Below are 16,989 nucleotides of genomic sequence, written 5' to 3'. Positions count from 1 at the left end.
TACTATACTAAACTATCTATCTATCTATCTATCTATCTATCTATCTATCTATCTATCTATCTATCTATCTATCTATCTATCTATCTATCTATCTATCTATCTATCTATCTATCTATCTATCTATCTATCTATCTATCTATCTATCTATCTATCTATCTATCTATCTATCAAATAGTGCTATCTATCTATTGTAAGAGACGGCTGGCAGCTCAGCCAAGCCGGGACGCCCTGGATATGGAAGCATGGGGAAAGGCATCTTTTTTAGGGCACTGCCTCCCCCAATACGCTAGATGGAAGCTTCCCTGGAGTGTAGAGGTGCCCCGGATTCCCACAGGGCATCCTGGGACTTGGAGTTCGGTATCTCAGCCATGTTGGGTGCCGTGGGTGCCACCAGGGGATGCTGTGAATTTACAACCCTGAAGTACTGGCAGGCCATGTGACCAGAAGCCCAGAAGTACTTCTGGGTTGGCCAAAATAAAAGGACTGAACAGACCTCAGAGAAGGGAGCCAGAGTTGGGTGGAAGATGGACAACGCTTGGGTGGTGTGCAGGAGAAAGAATAAGAAAGAAAAAGGATAAAGAATAGTACATGTACCATGTTGTTGTTTATTACTGGTGACTGTTGTGGTGGAGAGCACTGTGAAGAAAAGAAAAGGAATAAAACGTGTTCTTGGTGCTTTTACCCTGTGTCCTCAGTGTCTGTCTATTGGGTTTGAGGAGCGACAGTGCCCTCTATCTATCTATCTATCTATCTATCTATCTATCTATCTATCTATCTATCTATCTATCTATCTATCTATCTATCTATCTATCTATCTATCTATCTATCTATCTATCTATCTATCTATCTATCTATCTATCTATCTATCTATCTATTATATAGTACCTTTCATATTATCTATCTATCTATCTATCTATCTATCTATCTATCTATCTATCTATCTATCTATCTATCTATCTATCTATCTATCTATCTATCTATCTATCTATCTATCTATCTATCTATCTATCTATCTATCTATCTAGAGGACTGACTGAGATCATTTATGTCAGGTAGAATGCCTAGTTGGGGCTGGGTGGTCTCATGGCCTCAGAACCCCTGCAGATTTTTTTTCTCCAGCCCTCTGGAGTTTATTTTTGTTTTTTTTTCTGTCCTCCTTGGCCATCAGACCTTACTTCATTCTTTGTTAATTAGTATTGCCTAATTTTTATATATATTCTTTTTTCTTTCTTCATCTTGTAAAAGCACTTTGATCTACATCATTTGAATGAAAACGTGCTCTAGAAAAAAATGTTGTTATTGTTGATCAAGCAGATCCAGCAGACGTCTTTTAACTTAATGGTGAATCACGTTCTCGAGGACACCAGCGGAAATTATGGAGTGGATTTAGGATTGAGGTCAGGATGCACTAGTTTAAGCAGAGTTGGGGGAATCTTCACAACCATAAAGAAGGCTCTGGAGGAGATGTTGGGACAGCTTAGCTATTAACTGAACAAACAAGCTTGTTGGACTGAATGGTTTCCTCTTGTTTGCCAAGTTTCTTATGTTTTAATGTTCTTGGCTCTTAATGGGCTCAATATGACAGAGTGACGGTGTGTGCATGAATGTCCCTTGTAATGGTCTGTCTTGATTTCATTGCACTTGTTGATCATCAGATAGCCTACGACTCCATCTCTTGTAAATGCAAATTACTTTTAAATGTCCCTTATACTTATATAAAATAAATTACGTTTGATAATCAGTTTATGCATGTTGGTAAAACTGACTTTAATTTATAAGGGTTATACTTTGGGTGGTGCCACAACTCCAAATAGATATTGTTTAGAAAAGTCAAATTGTTCTTAAACAGAGTTGGTGAAGATTTTTTTCTCTCTCATTGTTTATATTGCAAGTACTGTTCAATCGATTTAGAAAAAGTGTTGCCATTTGATTTAAAATTTGATATATTTGGTTGGTGGGCAACTGGAATTGCTGTAACATTGTCCCACATCGTTATCATCCATTGATTATAAAATTTGATATAAGGCCTGGTGAAGAAGGAGTGACAGGCAGCAAATGGTGACACAAGCAAGGCCCTTGAAAGGTTACAGTGCAGATCACCTACAAAGCTCTTAAGTATGTTTTGAACTGAAAAATAGAATTTGAATTTTAAAAAAGTAGCACAGAAAGTGGTCTGCTTTGAAGCCTTAATCCAAGCTAATCTCAAAACAGTCAAAATTCACAGTTTACCACCTAGCAGAATCTTAAAACATGTATGAGTCAAATGAACACAATTGCTAGCAGCAGGAGTTCCACTTCACTTGTGGAGATGCGTGTGTCTTACTTGCGTAGGGGAAGCTGGTCACTCAAGGACTGTTGCGTGGCCTTCAGGTAGCTTTGTCGACGCGCTGCTGTCTTTGGGGAAGGTTTGGGGCTGCCCTCTGAGTCCTCACTGTCCTCGTCCCCCATTGCCTTGATGTAGCTACCACTGCGCATCCGCCGGCATGGAATCTCACTGGATCCGCCACCTCGATCTCGAGACAGAGTGCTGTTCATCTCCCCTGGCGGAACCTGCCAAATGAACAAAGAACATATTTAGGATTCTAGAAATTGCAGAGTTTCACAGATAGTCTTGATGGATGATGTTTCTAAAAGTGAATAACATTACATGAAGATGTTTCAGTACTATTTCCTGTTATTTTATACTAGCTGTCGCCCGTGGCTCAACCCAGGTAGTATTGAAACAGGACAAACTTTAAAAATCAATAAAATAAAAATGTAATTCTGGCCAAGCGAAAGGTAGGTAGGCTCCAAAGTCAAATGCTGGCACTGTATCTGATTGTGTTCAGCTCTAACGGGAGAGCGTCCCCCACGTGGGGAGAAAAGCACATGGCCGTGATATCTCTGGCAATCAGCAGCTACCCTCTAAAACACACGTAGCTCTGATCTCTATCTCAAAAACGTCAAACATTACTCTTTAACAATCTCTAGTTGAAAATGTCTGCTGAACAAACAGGTATCGCTAGCTAAGCAGAGCCAAGGTAACCTCCAAAAATGGCGAGAGGTGGACCGACTCGAACGGAGGCTGGCGCTTGAGTGAGTGAGGAGGGCCCCGCCCCTTTCCCTCGGCCTGCAGCCTTTCTCTCGGATTTGCGCAAATAGATTGGTACCGCAAACAAACTATGATACTTAGCACGATGAGAGAAGTCGCAAAATCAACCAGACTGTTCAAGCAAATTATAGGAAAAAAGATCTAAATTTGTTAAGTAGTTCTCTCGTGTTATATAAACAGATGTTGGATTTTATATATATATATATATATATATATATATATATATATATATATATATATATATATATATATATATATATATATATATATATTGTGGGACATGGCCGGCCTTTTATGCCGGCCAATACCCCCAGGCTGCCAGGTGGAGCCCTTCATGCAACATAGAGGTGCCCAGAGTTCCAGCAGAACATCATGGACAGTGGAGTTTTTCATCACAGCCCTGCTGGATACCAGGGGAACCTCCAGGGGACGCTGCAGGAAGGTCCAGAGACTATTATGTGCCCTATAACCCGGAAGTACGTCGTAGTCATAGTGACAGGAAGTATGACGTGCTTCCGGGGTGAAGAAGAAGAGTTTTTATATGACCCGGAAGTGTCAAGGACTATAAAAGGACTATGGGAAATCCCAGACGTCGAGCTGAGCTGGATGGAAGGGTGACAACGCGTCTGGGAGTGTGGAGGATTGTATTGATTGATTATTTGTGTATTATATGAGTATTGTGGAGAGGAGGGTGCTTTGTGCACTGTATTGTCTGAATAAATATAATTATTGGACTTTTACCTGGTGTCTGGAGTCAAGTCAGAGGGTTCAAGAGGACGACAGCGCCCTCTATCTGTCACAATATATATATATATATATATATATATATATATATATATATATATATATATATATATATATACATATATATATATATATGCAGTACGATCCCGCTTAACACAGATCCGTTTAATGCTGTTTCGGTTTTATGCGTTTTTTTTTTTCAAATTCTAATTTTTCATTGATTCACTTTGTAGTCACATAAAAGCGCATTTTTCGGTGAAAATGTTGGTTTTCACTGCAATCGCACGACTTGATTAGATACTCACATGCAGTCTAGCGGTGCATTTGATATCAGTGCAGTATAGTATGTATGCCTGCTTCATCACTGTTCATTTATGATTGGTCATCAATGTTATTATGTAAGGATATAAACATAACAATTTATTTTACTGTAATAAATAACAATTATCCCTTTTTAGTTTTAAAATGAGTATTTGCAAAGAAAAAAAAGTAAAGTGACAAGAAAAACCATTTCACTGGAAACTAAAACGCTCAGACGATCAGATGTAGGTGAACGCCAAATTGATATCAGCACTGAATTAAATGTGTCAACTTCAACAATACGGACAATTTTTAAAAATTTTGAGAAAATCGTATCATCAGCAACTACAACCACAACGACTTCTGCAACAAAAATTACCCGTTCCAGAAGCAATGTGATTGAGGAAATGGAAAAACGACTTTCCATCTGGATTGATGATGAAGTCGAATGCAATATGCCATTAAGTCAAGCAATCATAATGGAAAAAGTGAAATCAATTTTTAACCACATTCAGAATGAAAAAGGTGACACCAGTGAAAATTTCACAGCTAGTTGAGGATGGTTCCATCGATTTAAAACCAGAAACAATCTTCATAACTTACAGATTACTGGAGAAACGGCAAGTGGAGATGCGAAAGCAGCTGCTGCATTTCCAGCGACATTAAGAGCCATCACAAACATAAATTATGTATTTACTCGAATATTTTTGATTTTCATGAATGATTTATGAATATAAATCGATATTAGCAATAAAAAATGTCTATAATTAATGTAATAAAAAGTATTTCATTATACATGTTACAAAATAAAAAAAAAAGAAACTTTTCTTATTCTCTGTCCTGTTTCACCTATTTCCATTATTTATGTGATAAGATGACCTCATTTAACACTGTTTCGTTTAGCGCTGGGATTTCTTGGAATGTATCCCCACATTAAGCGGGGTCTTACTATATATATAGATATTTTCTACTCACTTCAATTCAGTGTGTTATTTATTTACTTATTTTATGTTTTGCAATGATGACATTGGCAAGGGATGGAAGATTGCATTGATTCATATGCCCGGTGTGTCGATATGTGATGTCAAATGCATCATCTTTCATTTTAAACAAGACAGTCAAGTGTTTTCTGTTTTGAACTTTCATTTCCCTAAGGATAATAGAAACTCTGCAAGAAAACATTAAAACAGTTCTGACGGGAACAATTTAGCCTGGAAAAGCTTATCGATCCTATTCTCCAAAATAACCACACGTCGAGCTTTCATGGTCCCCAATGTCCTACTGTCTACCACACTAGATGGTAACTTATTCCATAGAATAAATTCGACACAGTTGTTAGAAAGTTTTCGCAGCACCTGGTGACGTCTATGGATTGCAGACTTCAAGCAGTCATTTCATGTAAGAGATGTGCGACAAAGTCGTAAATATGACGGCTTTAATAGACCTGTCATTGCTGTGTGCCCTGAAATGTCATTTCTACATAGTGTGACTGAAGTGTTTGCAAATACGTTTAAATGAAAGTCTGCAATGTGCACTTTAATCACGTCTGAATTGTTTGATATTGAAATTTTAAACTGTGTGACAGAGGGGAAAATCAAGGAAAAATGAGCCTGTGTCCCAAACAGTATGGAGGGCACTGTAAAAGCATACAGCAGCTTTACACGTTTCCATACTGCAGTTTTTGACCATTTGTTTTATGCAAAAATGTTCAGGCCATTTGAACAAAAACATTTTAAACACAAATTTTAAATTATACCAGATAAAGCATTCCACATTTTGATTATTTGTCCTCACTATAAGATCAATCCTATCACAAAAAGTAAAGTTACCCAACAGACTTCACTTCCTACCTGAAGGTAACGACAGGTGAGTTCTTGGTGGCAGGACTTGGATTTGAGCAGAGCTTTGTCAATTGTTGCAGATCCCTTCTGGCAGACTTGTCGTGCCTGACTGAATGTGAGGGTGGACCAGGAACCTCGCTTAACACATTTACCATCTCCCAAGCCCCCTCCTCCTCCTCCTCCTCCTCCTCCTCCTCCTCCACCTCCACCTCCCCCGCTATCAGTGACTGACATGGTGGGGTAGACCTGAAACTTGAGGTCGTTGTTGCTCTTGGAAGCCTTGAGAGTATGCTCACTGATGGTGTTGTAAGCATTCATTAGGTACTTAGAAGGTCCCTGGGTATCCGGCCCACGTCTGCCCAAAGTCATAAGGGCCATAGGAGTGCGGTAGCTACACGCATCTCCATCTAAGTTATCATCAGAGCTCCATAATCCTGATATGTTGGTCCGCACCCTACGCTTACTGCTTTCAGTTTTGGCCCGGTCTTTGCTCTTGCTGCGTCGGTTTTGTTTGGGATCTTCGTTGCTACTGCTGTTGGAGAACTTTCCATTAAGGCTGCCTTTAACAGCTCCTTCTAAGGACTGAGACTTGGCAAAAAGTTTCTGCACAGAATGGACCAGGTAGCGGATGCGGCCAGGACTTTCACTTCGCTGCTTTGCGGTAGAACCTCGATGGAACTGTAATGTGCTGAAGCCATCTCGGTGAATAGGCAGCTGCTTCTCAAACTGATCAAGCAGATTGGGTGGCAGCCGATTCATCTTACTTCCTGCTGAGATTGTAGCTGAGCCGCTGGTGATAATCGTCCCTCCTCCTATACCCCCCATAGACAGAGAGGTCCCAATGGTGCCAGTGCTGATTCCACTTAAGCCACCCCCAGTGGGAATTGAAGTTGCCGAGTATTCTGGCTGCCGGGTATCAAAGTGCGAGTTGTAGTGGATGCGCGGGAAGGTACTGCTGGTGGACAACTGATTGTTCAAGGGTAGCAGGCAGTCAGTGGGTAAGGAAGTGGGGTTTGTAATTGGGAAATGGTGTGAGGGGTTCATGGTACTGTAAGGGTCCATGGTCGGGCTCAGCAGGTATGGACTGCGTGGGTCTGCCACTGTAGGATACATGGATTCCGAATGGCCTCTAGTTGGATCACAGGAATCGGAGAGGTGGCGACTGCGGTTTGCTCCTAGCCCTTTCATGCTGCTGGCTATCCTGTTTTAAAACATTGTCCCAGCCAGGAAGGTGACAACAGTTGGGTTGGGATGATCCTACAAACAAGAAAAAGAAGAAAACAAGTCACAGATTAAAGCCATATCTTCCAGAAAGATACAAGATCTATCCTTCTGCCAGAAGATTTCCATCCATGGTCATGTTTTTCAACATCCCTTTGCCTGATTAAGGAATTATGCAGTAAGACCATGGCTGCTAGAAAGGGTTTTTTCTTTTTTGGAAATAATAACCTTTAAGACATGGATTACATGTGTCAAATAGCAGATTGACGACTTTTCTCCATTTAAGCTGTCTGAATGACTGATTGGAGACGTGTGTAAGAGTAATTAAAGAAAACAGCTAGTCTGAAAAATCACTCTGATCCAATAATTTATAATCTGTACTAGGGGTCCCAACAAATGTGTCCAGACCATTTTGAAATATTTTTGTAAAATCAGCAATACCTGATCTCCTTTCACACTTGCTTTGCTTTACTTGATGACATATTAAAGGCATGCAGGTCCAGAGAGGACAATTGCTCTTCAGTTCGTCACTTTTCAAGAGACATACAACACTGTTCCAATGAGCTGAAAGGGGACCAACAAATGTGTCCACATCTGTATAAGCCAACATCCTAGTAGCTTTCTTCATAGCTTCTGTACACTACCTGGACATAGACAATGAAAAGTCCACTATGACTCCCAGGTCCTACTCATAATTTTCAGACTCCCATTGTAAATTTACATCTAATATTTTTACATCCTATGTGTAATACCTACATTTACTTTATTAAATCTGATTTCCCAATGCAAGTAGCTTGGTATCATCAACTTATTCTTGACCAGATTGTCTCTCTATTATAATAAAAAAATCTTGGGTCGAGACGTGATCTTCTCAGAAAGACACTTTGACGTCCTGCGAGACTAGACTTGACAACCTTTGGAAGCAAGACCCGTGAGACGGTGACTTTTGCAAATCACGCCCTACTTACAAACAATTGGACATCTAACCTCTCAGTTGTTGGAATGCTTTTGGCAGACACACTTCATGTGCTCCCAGCTCTTAAAAATGTTATACGTTCTAGATGGCACGTCAGCGACTAAGCGAAGAAGAAAGAGCAGCTATGTGCAAATTCTGAAAATAAGGAAAGTAATAATCAGCCCGGACCAAGTGGAATTGAAAACCTCGTAGGTCCAATTGGGGTTAGAAATAAAAGAGTTCATAAAGACATTCAAAAACGTTGGCGCGATACACATGCAGAGCAAGTTAAAGAATATGAAAGTAGTAAAATTCGAAAGTATCAAAAAAAAGGACGTAAAGATTGCATTAGCACAAACTAATGGAAATTATTACTCGGTGAAATAACGGAACAGCAAAAAGAGTTTGAATATATGGACATAGGTGATATGTCAGAAGTATGTAGATATCGTAAGGCTTTAAAGTTTAAGTCGGAGACTTGTAGATTGTGTAATTCAGTGGTTCTCAATCTGTGGGGCAGGCCCCCCAAGGGGGGGTGCGAAGATATGAAAAAAAGAAAACAAGAATCGAAAATATGAAAAATACATCTATTGAAACCAAAACAAATTAACTTAAACTACATTCTGATACTAGAAAAATAAATATAGAGTTAGATAAATGTCGATAAAAGTTAAGTAGGTATAATAAAATATGCATCTATGATACAGTAATCCTTCGCTATATCGCGCTTCGACTTTCGCGGCTTCACTCTATCGCGGATTTTGTATGTAAGCATATCTAAATATATAATGCGGATTTTTCGCTGCTTCGTGGGTTTCTGCGGACAATGGGTCTTTTTACTTCTGGTACATGCTTCCTCAGTTGGTTTGCCCAGTTGATTTCATACAAGGGACGCTATTGGCGGATGGCTGAGAAGCTACCCAATCAGAGCACGCAGTTAAGTTCCTGTGTGCTGCTGATTGGCTCAGCGACGGAGTGCTGCATTAACCAGGAAGTCTCATCTCACTCATTCAGCATTAACGTGCTCCTGCTACTGCCTCCAGGGCCGTGTCCAAGCACCAACAGAAGATGCAAATGATTGCAGAAAAGGTAAAAGTTTTGGATATGTTGAAGGAAGGAAACAGCTACACCGCTGCAGGACACCATTACGGCATCAATGAGTCCACGATTCTTTTTATTTAAAAAGGAGGAAAAGCATATAAGATCTACGGCCGCAGTGTCCTTTAACCAGGGCGCAAAACGAGTTGCAAGTGGACGTGATAAGGCAGTAGTCTGGATGGAATCTGCTTTAGGGATTTGGATTGAAGAGTGCTGGTAGAAGAACAATGGCGGTGCTACACAGTCGCCTGAAGAGGCTCCTTTAGAAGAGCTGTAACGCTATCCTTTGTTGTGCAGTAAAATTAAACTCATCGTTATCGGACAAGTCATCGTGTCATTGTTGGTGAGTAACCATAATTAATTATCTACGTACAGTACTTATTACATGTACATAGTTTAGTGTCACTGTACACACATTTTACTGTATACAATTTTTCTTGCATTGTACGTATTTATTGCTGGTGGCCTGTCTGTCGTAATGGCTGTAACATATGTGATATCGGAGACGCTCGATATCTTTAAAATAATATTTAGGTTTTACTGTATATAAACTGTGTTTACATACATAATTTCAACGAATCTTACCTAATATCTAAGAGAATACAAAGGGTTTATGCCGTATAATTGTGCGGGAAATGTTTATAATAGTGTGGGAGAATTTATAAGGGCTTAAAATATATAAAATGAACCATATGAACATATGGTTTCTACTTCGCAGATTTTCACCTTTCGCAGGGGGTTCTGGAATGCAACCCCCGCGATGGAGGAGGGATTACTGTATATCATTAATTTAAAAAGAACAAATTGGTATTAGTGGGCTCCTTTCAAAAAAACGTTAGGGGGGTGTCGATTAAAACTGTTATGAAAACTCGGGTCACAAATACTTAAAGGTTGAGAAACGCTGGTCTAATTCGTGTTGCCATCAGGAAAAAGTAGTATTGCCTACTTGAAGAGGCCTATCCGCGAGAATTAAAAGATTTGTTGTTTGGTGAAAGTGAAATCCACAAACACTACAGGCAAAAAATCCGAGTCTACAATAATCTTTTTGCGTTCGCATCATTCAATGCTCAAAACGTAGATGTACGCAATAATGGACCATACGCTCTGAGAATCTGAGGTCCCGCAACAATTAAAGCTACGCCAAGTTTAATTTCAAAGAAACCACAATTCGGTCGGGTGTGTATTTATGATCAGGGAGAAGCGATGCAACATAGAATTGAAACACTATGTAACAATTCCCATGAAAATTACAATTTCTTTAAATCGTATACCCAGTTAACCAAATCCAGGGGTGGGCGAGCAAAACGAGCAGGTGGCAGAGCCCCCTAGTTTATGTATAATAAAAAGAGAAGCAGCCCCAGCACTGACGCCGCTTTTATCGTCACCTAATAACGAAAAGGCCCCCATCATCATTACCCTTTGCTTCCTGTGTCTGAGTCAATTTTGTTCCCACCTATAGACCTGAATTTTCACTTGTTTCAGCCTGATGTCACCCTGCGCCTCTCTTTTTAAAATGAGTTCCCTACAGTGTCATTCAGCTTCAAGCTATTAAATTCTGTTGCTCCAGTTGTTATCCTTCGCCTCCTTATTGCACCATTTCTCTCTGCAGCGCACCTTGCACCTTGTTTTTCAATTCCAGTGCTCCAAGGTGTCATCCTGCATCTTGCTCTTTTGCATCAGCTGGCACTTTGTGATTGAACTTATTGTCACTTTGCACCTCAGGATTAAGGCCTGTCTCTCACTAACTCCACTTTACACCTTGTTATTGTCTGCGCCATCAAGCTGTAATTCGCTCAAATCACCTCATTGACCTCCATAATGCATCTCATGGCTGAGCAGTGAATCTCGGAGCTGAATCATTGTTATCCTACCCCAAATTAAATTAGTAATGTCTACTCTCACACAGTGCCAACAGGTGGTCTTCTACGTGTGTATTGAACCACATTGTGCACCTGCAGCATGAACGCCACCACTTGTCAGTGTCACACTACACTTCAGTACTGGGCTGCAGCGTCATGTCCTGGTATCAGTCTGAACCTCTGTAAAGAATGCCATGACTCTACATTGTCATCTGACCGCTTCAGAATATCATCATGTGCCACACATCAAGTGTCTAGCGCTCAGCCTGTCACCTAGCCTTGCTGACTGGTCTCGTCATCACTTGTGGTCACTCTACTATCTAATGTCTCCATGATCCAGGGCCAGAGCCCTTAGTCAGACCAGGTGGTGGTGCAGCCAACGCTCCAGCCTTCACACGGTCTGCTCGCACGCCTTTTGCAAACCATTTCTCATTACCTCTGAAGGCCTGCCACCCACCGCGGCTAACGGTGACAGATAATTACTTTTACTTCCACTTCAGCAATTTGCTGAGCTCATCTTAAAGGAAATTTTAGCAGTTTCCAAGAACCCCATCTGCTCAGGATGATGTTGTTCAAAAAAAACTAGGCACTGTCTCATCTTCCCCATCAAAACAAAAGTTAAATTAAAGGATTGTTTTTTTTTGGTGTTGTTTATTATTCCGTCTGTCCAAAAGGCCGCTACAGAACAAAGCAGAAAAACATTCAGTGCCTTGAAAAATGTATCAGGATCACAGGGGTGACAGTCACAGCCTGCTGCCTTGATGTTGGCCTGGGTCAGCTGGACTCATGTCCAGTCCGTCAGCCTTCCTTAAAGCGTCACCTGTCGACTTCCATGACGGCGCCTGTTGGAATGAGCCGACGAGCGACAGTGCTGGAAACTTTTTAGTTTCTTACTGTAGCTCTTCTATTATTAGGCCTTGGCAATATGTAAGGCATCACTGAAAATCTACATTTAACCAAAAGGAGCTCTTTAATATTCAGGTAACGTAACTGAAGATAAAAGCTGGAAATATAATTTTCTAAGCCTTCTTCCCGTCAAATGAATTTGAGAAATAAAAAAAAAAAGTGCAGTCAATTCGGTAAGGAGATTATAGGTTTCATTCTCTGAAACACCTAGTTTTCTACTTAAAGTTTCTGTCAGAGTTAATATCAGCAAATGCAAATCCAAGGCTGAGGTACGTCTGCTGAGAGATCTCTTAGCATTCGGATCAGAAAGGACTGGCGGGTGATCTGACAGTCCGAAAGGGAACAGGGGACGGGATCAGTGCAAGAGGGGCAAGTGTGACGCTCCAGCCAGAGGGAAGAGGGACGCTCGCGCACATCTGGGGCACTTTCACATTTGCTCTCTACTTCTCCTCATGTCTGAAGTCTATAAGCTTCATGGCCTCCAGGTATTTTTGGAGTGCCTCTGATATATTTGTTTTAAACTTATTTTTACTCACATTTCGCATTAAGAAGAAGGATGCCTCACACCTGGACAAACTGGTGAGGAAGGCAGGCTCTATTGTTGGCATAGAGCTGGACGGTTTGACATCCGTAGCAGAGCAACGTGCACTCAGCAGGCTCCTATCAATTATGGAGAATTCACTACATCCATTAAACAGTGTCATCTCCAGACAGAGGAGCAGTTTCAGCGACAGACTGCTGTCACCGTCCTGCTCCACTGACAGACTGAGAAGATCATTCCTCCCCCAAACTGTGCGACTCTTCAATTCCACCAGAGGGGGTAAACGTTGAACATTATTCAAGTTATTGTCTGTTTTTTTACCTGCATTTTTTATTACTCTTTAATTTATTATTTTTTGCTGCTGGAGTATGTGAATTTCCCCCTGGGATTAATAAAGTATCTATCTATCTATCTATCTATCTATCTATCTATCTATCTATCTATCTATCTATCTATCTATCTATCTATCTATCTATCTATCTATCTATCTATCTATCTATCTATCTATCTATCTATCTATCTATCTATCTATCTATCTATCTATCTATCTATCTATCTATCTATCTATCTATCTATCTATCTATCTATCTATCCATTTCATGGCCGGTATCACTCTACAGAACTCAATACTTAATCGAAAGTGAAGGAAAATGATCTGCTACTGTTGGTAAATTTCCTTGCCTCTGAAGGATACTAATTATACGACTTTGTGACGGTTTGTGCATTTTTTTTTTCATTTTTTGTCTTTTTAATAATTTATCCACTACCTTTCTTTTTCTTAATTTTTGCAATTTTTCTTATTATTTTTCCCTAGGAATTTTCTTTGTCATTATATGTTTAGGCCCTATTTAAAACACTTATTGCCATAGCTCAAGTGCTGTGGCATTAGCTGTCTTATTAACAAGTGTTATTCAGCTCCTTCTGTAATTCTCAATACAGTCAGAAATATACACTCACTGGCCACTTTATTAGGTACACCTTGCTAGCACCAGGTTGGACTCCCTGCCGTAATTCTCCGTGGCCTAGCTTCAATGATGTGCAGGAAATATTCCTCAGGGATTTCCGTCCATATTGACATGATAACATCAAGCAGGTGCTTCAGATTTGTTGGCTGCACATCCATGATGTGAATCTCCTGTTCCACCAAACCCTGAAGAAGTTCTATTGGATTGAGATCTGGTGACTGTGGAGGCCATTTGAGTCCGGTGAACTCATTGTAATGTTCAAGAAACCAGTTTGAGATGATTTCAGCTTTGTGACATGGCGTGTTATCCTGCTGGAAGTAGCCATTAGAAGATGAGTACACTACGGTCATAATGGGATGGACATGGTCTGCAACAGTAGGTTGTGGCATTTAAATGATGCTCATTAGGTACAAAGGGGCCCAAAGTCCAAAGACATGCAGGTTAGGTGCATTGGCGATCCTAAATTGTCCCTAGTGTGTGCTTGGTGTGTGTCCTGCGGTGGGCTGGCTCCCTGCCGGGGATTTGTTCCTGCCTTGTGCCCTGTGTTGGCTGGGATTGGCTCCAGCAGACCCCCGTGACCCTGTAGTTAGGATATAGCAGGTTGAATAATGACTGACTGACCGACTGTCTTAAATATACTCATTGCCCATTTCATTAGGTACACCTGTTCATCTGCTTGTTATTGCAAATATCTAATTAGTCAATCACGTGGCAATTACTCAATGCATTTCAGCATGTAGACCTTGTCAAGACCTCCTGCTGAAGTTCAAACCAAGCATCAGAATGAGGAAGAAAGGTGACTGAAGTGACTTTGAATGTGGCATGATTGTTGGTGCCAGACAAGCTGGTCTGAGTATTTCAGAAGCTGCTGATCTACTTTGTACCTAATGAGCATAATTTAAATGCCACAACCTACCTGAGTATTGTTGCAGACCATGTCCATCCCATTATGACCGCAGTGTACTCATCTTCTAATGGCTACTTCCAGCTGGATAACACGCCATGTCACAAAGCTCAAATCATCTCAAACTGGTTTCTTGAACGTGACAATGAGTTCACTGGACTCAAATGGCCTCCACAGCTCACCAGATCTCAATCCAATAGAACACATTACACACCACCACCACCAGCCTGAACAGTTGATACAAGGCAGGGTTGATCCATGCTTTAATGTTTTTGATGCCAAATTCTGAGCCAAATCCAAATGTACACCAGAAATCGAGACTCAGCAGACCAGGTAATGCTTTTCCAATCTTCTATTGTCTAATGCTGGTAAACCTGTGTGAATTGTAGTCTCAGTTGCTTGTTCATAGCTAACAAGAGTGGCATCTGCTGTGGTCTCCTGCTGCTGTAGCCCATCTGCTCCAAGGTTTGACATGTTGTGTGTTCAGAGATGCTCTTCTGCACACCTTAATTGTAACGAGTGGATATTTGAGTTACTATTGCCTTCCTATCAGCTCAAACCAGTCTGGCTATTTTCCTCTGACCTCTGGCATCAACAAAGCATTTTTGCCCAGAAATCTGACACTCACTGGATATTTTCCTTTTTTGAGACCATTCTTTGTAAACCCTGGAGATGGTTGTGTGTGGAAATCTCACTAGATCAGCAGTTTCTGAAATACTCAAACCAGCCTGTGTGGCACCAACAATCATGTCACATTCAAAGTCACTTCAGTCTCCTTTCTTCCCCATTCTGATGCTTGGTTTGAACTTCAGCAGGTTGTCTTGACAAGGTCTACATGCTGAAATGCATTGAGTTACTGCCACGTGATTGACTAATTAGATATTTGCAATAACAAGCAGATGAACAGGTGTACCTAATGAAATGGCCAATGAGTATATAATGACAGTCAGTCATTATTCAACCTGCTATATCCTAACACAGGGGTCTGCTGGAGCCAATCCCAGCCAACACAGGGCACAAGGCAGGAACAAATCCCCGGCAGGGAGCCAGCCCACCGCAGGACACACACCAAGCACACACTAGGGACAGTTTAGGATCACCATTGCACCTAACCTGCATGTCTTTGGACTGTGGGAGGAAACCCACGCAGACACGAGGAGAACATGCAAACTCCACGCAGGGAGGACCCGGAAAGCGAACCCAGGTCTCCTTACTGCAAGGCAGCAGCGCTACCACTGCGCCACCGTGCCACCCTTATTAAGACATATATAGACATAAAGTGCATCCGGAAAGTATTCACAGCACATCGCTTTTTCCACATTTTGTTATGTTACAGCCTTATTCCAAAATGGATTAAATTCATTTTTTTCCTCAGAATTCTACACACAACACCCCATAATGACAACGTGAAAAAAGTTTACTTGAGGTTTTTGCAAATTTATTAAAAATAAAAAATTGAGAAAGCACATGTACATAAGTATTCACAGCCTTTGCCATGAAGCTCGAAATTGAGCTCAGGTGCATCCTGTTTCCCCTGATCATCCTTGAGATGTTTCTGCAGCTTCATTGGAGTCCACCTGTGGTAAATTCAGTTGACTGGACATGATTTGGAAAGGCACACACCTGTCTATATAAGGTCCACCAGTTGACAGTTCATGTCAGAGCACAAACCAAGCATGAAGTCAAAGGAATTGTCTGTAGACCTCCGAGACAGGATTGTCTTGAGGCACAAATCTGGGGAAGGTTACAGAAAAATTTCTGCTGCTTTGAAGGTCCCAATGAGCACAGTGGCCTCCATCATCCGTAAGTGGAAGAAGTTCAAAACCACCAGGACTCTTCCTAGAGCTGGCCGGCCATCTAAACTGAGTGATCGGGGGAGAAGGGCCTTAGTCAGGGAGGTGACCAAGAACCCGATGGTCACTCTGTCAGAGCTCCAGAGGTCCTCTGTGGACAGAGGAGAACCTTCCAGAAGGACAACCATCTCTGCAGCAATCCACCAATCAGGTCTGTATGGTAGAGTGGCCAGACGGAAGCCACTCCTTAGTAAAAGGCACATGGCAGTCCGCCTGGAGTTTGCCAAAATGCACCTGAAGGACTCTCAGACCATGAGAAAGAAAATTCTCTGGTCTGATGAGACAAAGATTGAACTCTTTGGTGTGAATGCCAGGCGTCACACTTGGAGGAAATCAGGCACCGCTCATCACCAGACCAATACCATCCCTACATTGAAGCATGGTGGTGGCAGCATCATGCTGTGGGGATGTTTTTCAGTGGCAGGGACTGGGAGACTAGTCAGGATAAAGGGAAAGATGACTGCAGCAATGTACAGAGACATCCTGGATGAAAACCTGCTCCAGAGCGCTCTTGACCTCAGACTGGGGCGACGGTTCATCTTTCAGCAGGACAACGACCCTAAGCACACAGCCAAGATATCAAAGGAGTGGCTTCAGGACAACTCTGTGAATGTCCTTGAGTGGCCCAGCCAGAGCCCAGACTTGAATCCGATTGAACATCTCTGGAGAGATCTTAAAATGGCTGTGCACCGACGCTTCCCATCCAACCTG

General features: G+C 41.5%; 2 protein-coding genes across 4 annotated transcripts in view; both read right to left on the bottom strand.

Annotated features, from left to right (window-relative positions):
- rprd1b (regulation of nuclear pre-mRNA domain containing 1B) overlaps positions 1 to 16,989 on the bottom strand; it is a 1,182,184-nt gene that overhangs the window by 330,837 nt on the left and 834,358 nt on the right. The gene's annotated exons all lie outside the window — the stretch shown is intronic.
- LOC114658453 (disks large-associated protein 4-like) overlaps positions 1 to 16,989 on the bottom strand; it is an 894,521-nt gene that overhangs the window by 159,348 nt on the left and 718,184 nt on the right. For both annotated transcript variants that reach the window (XM_051932531.1, XM_028810525.2), the window contains exons 6-7: positions 5,986 to 7,233; positions 2,324 to 2,550 (exon numbers count right to left, since the gene is read on the bottom strand). In XM_051932531.1, coding sequence (XP_051788491.1) covers positions 2,324 to 2,550; positions 5,986 to 7,164 — 1,406 coding nt within the window. In that variant the 5' untranslated portion in view covers positions 7,165 to 7,233. The remainder of the gene's footprint in view (positions 1 to 2,323; positions 2,551 to 5,985; positions 7,234 to 16,989) is intronic.

The sequence above is a fragment of the Erpetoichthys calabaricus genome, chromosome 10 (genome assembly GCF_900747795.2).
Source record: "Erpetoichthys calabaricus chromosome 10, fErpCal1.3, whole genome shotgun sequence".
Classification (NCBI taxonomy): Eukaryota; Metazoa; Chordata; class Cladistia; order Polypteriformes; family Polypteridae; genus Erpetoichthys; species Erpetoichthys calabaricus.
The sequence above is the reverse complement of the archived record's forward strand: the minus strand, read 5'-3'. Positions and strand labels throughout refer to the sequence as shown.